Source organism: Monodon monoceros, unplaced genomic scaffold (genome assembly GCF_005190385.1).
Source record: "Monodon monoceros isolate NGI ecotype Baffin Bay Population unplaced genomic scaffold, NGI_Narwhal_1 Super_Scaffold_20, whole genome shotgun sequence".
Lineage (NCBI taxonomy): Eukaryota > Metazoa > Chordata > Mammalia > Artiodactyla > Monodontidae > Monodon > Monodon monoceros.
This window is the reverse complement of record NW_021703777.1, coordinates 5,362,196-5,368,195: the sequence shown is the minus strand read 5'-3', so window position 1 is coordinate 5,368,195 and position 6,000 is coordinate 5,362,196. Positions and strand designations below refer to the sequence as shown.

The 6,000-nt window shown below is 43.9% G+C and overlaps 1 protein-coding gene across 1 annotated transcript in view; it reads left to right on the top strand.

The window, feature by feature from the left end:
- The first annotated feature begins 163 nt into the window (after nucleotides 1-163).
- The window catches only part of NAF1 (nuclear assembly factor 1 ribonucleoprotein), a 38,552-nt gene continuing 32,715 nt past the window's right edge, over nucleotides 164-6,000 (top strand). The window contains exons 1-2 of the mRNA XM_029234538.1: nucleotides 164-462; nucleotides 2,907-3,072. Coding sequence (XP_029090371.1) covers nucleotides 209-462; nucleotides 2,907-3,072 — 420 coding nt within the window. The 5' untranslated portion in view covers nucleotides 164-208. The remainder of the gene's footprint in view (nucleotides 463-2,906; nucleotides 3,073-6,000) is intronic.

Genomic DNA, 6,000 nt, shown 5'->3' with positions numbered 1-6,000 from the left:
ACGGCCCAGAGAACGCCGTCGCGTCTCGTTACGTCACGCGCTGCCGGAAGTGCGGCTGCGTGCACGGCGGGGGCACGTCTCCGGACGGCTCCGCGCGCTGTTCCGCGTGCAGCTCCCCGAGCAGCGCGGGAAGCGGCCCAGCGCTTCGTTGTCGCCTCTGCCGCCGAGGTGGTGTATCTCCCCGCGCGGGCGCCCCGAGCGTGGCGCCATGGAGGTGGTGGAGGCCGCCGCCGCTCAGCTGCAAACTCTGAAATTCGGTGGCGCCGGCGTCGGGGTTGACCAAGGTCTGGCCGTGCCGGCTCCGGACCCCGCTCCGGTCGCAGCACCGGGGGCGGACGAGGGGGCCCCGGACCTTGCGGGGGAGCAGCCACCTCAGCTCGCCCCGCCGTCGCTCCCGGAGCCGCATCCCGGAGGGAGCAGCCTGGAGACGTCGGACTCCGACTCGGACTCCGACTCGGACAGGTCGGGCGCCCGGCGGTCCGGGGCGCGGGGCCCGGGGCGGGCTCGGGGAGCGGGAGGGCCCGGGGAGCCGGGGCGCGTTCCTCGCCGCTCCCTGTGGATCGCGCTCGGGGCCTGAGCATCGCCGTCAGGGCCCCTCGTCCCCGAAGTCTGGGGGTCTTGTGTACACCATATCGTTTTCAGCTAGAGTATAGGAAATCTGTGGATATAGGGTTGTTCCGTGACCAGTCGTGTGGCGTGTCCTTGGTGGTTATAGCTTATAGTTGGGGGCAGAGCCGACTTTTCCCCATCCAGTTTAGTGTGTGCGCTTGTTTGTGGAGCCAGATAAATGGAGCATCAGGTGAAGGATTTTATGTGTTTACAAGTTGGGTCCCGGCAGTTTTGTTCGTAGAAGCTTTGTGGTGAGGAATTATTAATGAAATTAGCGAAATATTGTTATTTTACTATTACTGCAGGCTTCCGTAGGTTTTATGAGCCACCTCCCCCCTCCCTCGCGGTGTCTTTTAAATATGAAAGTTTTGTGGAGGGAGGGGACTTCGGCGTGACGTTACTACACCACGCTGCACATCGTCTACAAGTGTTTGACTGGGTCTTGTGCGACGCGGTTAACAAAATAGATACTACCCCTGCCCTGCATTCTGCTGAGAGGGACGAAAAATAAAAGTAAACATACCAATCAGCCAATGAGTTGGTGAAAATTACCACGAAGGAACAAGCTAGGCACTGAGAAAGTAATAGGAGAACCCAACCCGGTCGGACCCTCTGCCCATGATAAAGTTTTAATTCTGATGGGTGGAGAAACTATTGAAGAATTTTTGAGCAGATAATTGACATGCTCAGGTTAACGTTCTGATGTTTTGCTCTGTGGATAAGGAATTGAACTGGGCTCAAGAGTGAAAGCAGAATGGGCAGGGTTAGTGTGGAAGCAGTTAGAAAGATGTTCCGTTAGTCCACGATGTGACCATGTTTGGATTGAATATTTTGACATCTCCCTGATCAGGGTCGCTAGTAGATGTTGTAGTGGCCGAGTCAGAGAGGCATCAGTTGGGTGGATGGTGGTGCTGTTTACTGGGATGGGGGCTGTAGACCAATAGGAGTATTAACTTCGGACAGTTAATTTGAGGTTTCCCTCACAACAAGTTGGAGATGTCACGTAAGCAGTAGGATGATGAGTTTAGAGTTCAGAGGACAATTCTGGTATGGAGATGTAAATTCGAACATCAGATTACAGATAAAACTTACTTGAACTTTTTAATATGGATGTTTTCAAACTCATACAAAGTACAGAGAGTAATACAATGAATGAACATATACTCATCACCAAACTTGACACTTTCCAATATTTTGCTAACTTTGTTTTATCTAACATTTCTAACATTTTTTTTTAACCTGGTAGTGTTAAAACAAATTTCAGACAGCATGCCACCTTACCTGTAAATTCTTTACTATTCAACTCTGATAAAATACTTTTTACATAACCACCATGTCATTATAAATCATAGTAAAATGAACCCTAATTCCTTAATATCACCTAATACACACTCTGTATTCAGATTTTTCTAGCGGAATAGGAGTCACGTTTACCAGTTTTATCATTGACTGAGAATGCAATAGCTTGAAATGATTCCAAGGTTTCTACCTCTGGTGACTGGATTGAGGACTAAACAATGAAATAAAAGTAGAAGCTCGAAGACAGAAGCAGATTTAGTAAGGAGAATGCACTTTTTTCTTTTAACTTGTGAGTGTGAGACATGTATAGGTCATTCATACCACAGTTGCTGGTAAGCAGCTAGAGATCAGGAGAGGAGCCTGGGGATATCAAGGCTGAAGATTTGGGAGTTATCTGCACATTGGTAATGATTGAGCTCATTGGAGTGGATGAGGTTATCCATGGAAAGAGTACCAGAGAAAGAAGAGAACATGAGGATGGGACTCTTAGAAACAGTACATACAAGGAGCTGAAGTGGCTACCAGCAAACAATTTAAGAGGAGATTTACTGGCACTGAGAATTGCTCTGGAAGTCAGGGGCTAAAGGAGATTTCAGAGAGTAGTGTTCAGCATGGTTAGTAACTTTGAGGAGTTTCCAAATTGAAGACTGAGAAGAAACTCTCTTGGCTTAGTTGTGATTTGGTCCTTGGTGACTAATAAGAGAGGTGCCTTTCCCAGAATTCTCTTCTGTCAGTGATTTGTCACATGCTTAATTATATTCAGACTGTGGCATGACACATGAGGCAGTTGTAATAAGAGGGTTTGGGTTATAGCAGGGATTTTGTGATCAATGGATTAAAGACTGCTTTCCAAATACCATAGTCAGTTTCGAAATGCTAAGCTTTTGAACAGCAGCCATAAACATCTAGTAAGGTAGATATTTCCTAGTTGAATAATCGTATTTTGGTACCCTCATAATAATGCTTTTGTACTGTTTTCAATTTTTTCTTGTCTACAGTGAAACAGATTCCGATAGTTCAAGCTCCTCTTCTTCCTCATCATCATCCTCATCGTCTTCGTCCCGTACATCCCTCCCTGCAGTGCTGTCAGACGGAGATGATTTACAAGTTGAGAAGGAAAATAAGAATTTTCCTCTTAAAACAAAAGATGAGTTACTTCTAAGTGTAAGTACTTAGATTTGTTACTGAACTTAATTTGCATGTTCTAAAATATTTTATGGTACCAGTATTGATCTCATTTGGCCTATATCTGCTCCATAAATTTGAATACCTTTCTCAGCTTTTATTGGTCATACCTTTGCCATGCCTTGGCTTTCTTAAGTAAAAGAAAGTATTGATCTGAATAATTTCTCAGGTTGCTTCCAATGCTAACATTTGACAGTTGTGCTGGGCATCCAGTTTGGCTTGCTGCTTTTCATTTTTTATCTTCCCTAAAGAGTGTAAAGATTTTTTTTTTTTTTGCTCTACAACTCAGGAAATTTTGCTAAGTAGCAATTGAAATTATTTTTTTAATTGACTGCATTTAGAGAAATAGTGAAATTAGGTCGGTTGCACTTTTGAGGATTTATATTTACTTGAAGTTTTTGCAGTGTTTTCATTATTACAGTTGGAAAAAACTTGTTTATTGTGGATTGGTATTGATATTTGATAGGTTTGGTCTATAAATTTAACTCTTGTGTGCTTATTTCCTTCTAAGCTGTTACTAGGAGGTTGATGGTAGTCTGGTTGAATGAAACCTTATGATCCAAGAGGAAAGTCTTCTCAGAATTTCACAGGATATTGCCACATGTTTATTCTCCCCACTCCCACGTGTACTTTAGTTATTATTAAAGCTCTTAAAAACCTTAATGATCACTGACTGTAATGATATAATACTTAAATCAATGAAGTAGTAAAGCAAGATTTGAAAAAAAATTTTAAAGCCTAGAGTCATTCAGGCACCTTTTCATGACTGTATTCACTCGATATTATTTCCTTTTTCTCGTTGTAAGAAATTTCCTATCTCACTTAACACCTCATGTATTGAGAACCCTTGGATTTGTATGCAAATTCATCATTGATTTATATTTCCCTAGTATAGACATTGATCTCTGTCAGTGGTCTTTTTACACAAAGCCTCTCCCAACTTATGACTATTTTCTGAAAGTATTGGGAAATTTGATCTTTTCCCTGTATCTTGATCACCTTTTTATTTAAGTTCTCTCTTAGAGTATAAGAATCAACAAATAAAGGACCACAGTACTTTGATTTATGTATGTGTTTCATTTTCTTATTTATCTTACTAGACCTGGAATTTTTCCCTTGGAATTTTATGCAAAATATTAGTCAATATACTTAGGTATTTTTCTGGATAGAGTGCTCGTATTTTCATCGGAAAGTCAAAAAGGGTCTGTGTCCATAGAGGCCAGGAACCACGTTCTTGAGGACTGAGTTCAGACCTGGTCTTCACGGTTCCCTTAGTGCCCAGCAGAGTGCTTTTCGGTTGTGGGGTTCTCAGTCAACGGTAATATGTGATTGTAGAATGGGTGAGTGAACAGGCATCTTACATTCACCCACTTTTAAACTATTACAGCACACCTGCCATATGCCAAGTGCTGTAAACAAGACCCATCCCCTTTCTGCTGTCATAGTACCTACTAGAGAGAGAGAGTAAATGAAGCAGAGACAAATACAGTCACTTGCTGGAAGTGCTGTTGAATTGTGAGTGTATGCTTGGCTCATATCAGAAAATTGCATTTTTGCTGGGAAGGAAAGTATGTTAGCTTTTAAAACTTGGAATAGTGTGCTGCTCTGTTCCTTTTTGTGCCAGTTCTGAAGGATCTTTGGGAAGGATGGAAGGGGCAATTATAGTCTTTATTTTTAAATTTTGGATTAGCTGTTTACTTTATATTTTCATGATTAGGAAATAAATGTACTGGAAGTTCCTAGTCTTTTAAGCCACTCTGGTGCCAGAGCTAGGTGCAGGAATGAGTTCTCTGGTCTGCCCTAAATCTTTTTGACTTAGGGTCTGAAAGAGTATCTGAGGACTCCTTCAGGACTTTAGCTCTGAAGTTCAAGGGAAGAGAATGACTTGACCCTGAACACCAAGGATGGTGTGGCTACAAGTACTCAGTATCTTTAGGACTCTGCTCTTTTTCTGTTGCTCCGTAGGTGTTTCTGCGCAGGGCTGGTGGCTTGGCCACTGATACTTCTGTATGAAAGCCATGGAGAGAACTTGTGCGGGTTTACCGGGGGCTCAGTACTCAGGCCTGAGCAAATAATTGAGTCTAGTGAGATGGGTATTTGGATTGCCTGGACATGAGTTACCTAGTCACTGCTGTTCTTGTGGAGAGTGTGTAAGAAGGTGTGTGCTTGAGAGAAAGCACACGGGTGAGTGTGAGAGCCAGGTGACAGGAAGCGTGAGAGCGTGTGGAATTTGAGGAGGGCGGGAGCTGGGTGGGTGTTTTCAACCCCACGCAAACCACAAGGAATGGGTTCTCGGTCACAGCAAAGGGAGGCTTAGAACACTTCAGATGGGGCTGCTGTTCTGGCAGTAATAGTATTTATCTTCTGTGGAGGGGAAGAGGGAAATAATAATACTTAGCAGCAGTTAATCACATGACTTATATTGGACTCTTGTGGCGGCAACAGAGACCCTCAAATTGCATCAAGAGAAGGGGGATTTGTTGGAAACTTACTTGGATAGGAAAGCCATCGGGAACCAAGCTAGCTCTTGTGGATGGCCGTGCTGTTTCTTTTGTACGCTTCTTGGGACTCTCGTTCTGAGTGTCATATTCTTGTTTCCTGACTCACTTCTTCTGTTTGCCTGCAGATTCATCTTTTTAATTCTCACTTACACACGCATTTCTCTTCTTGCTCCTGGCTGTACGTCTGGCATCTCCTACTTTAAACTTCTCCACGAGCTGGCTATTAGTGCCATATTCTTTCCTGACTATGACAGCTTAGATTTGTCTTTTTTCAGAAGATGGCCGTCCGCGCTTCCTGGGAAGCATCCCCTCCTTTGTTACAACTAGCTCTGGCTGGTATTGAATGTGCCATTTGTTCAGGTCTACTGGTGTGTGTCTTCTTAGGCAGCAGGGGTTGTGCAGCGGA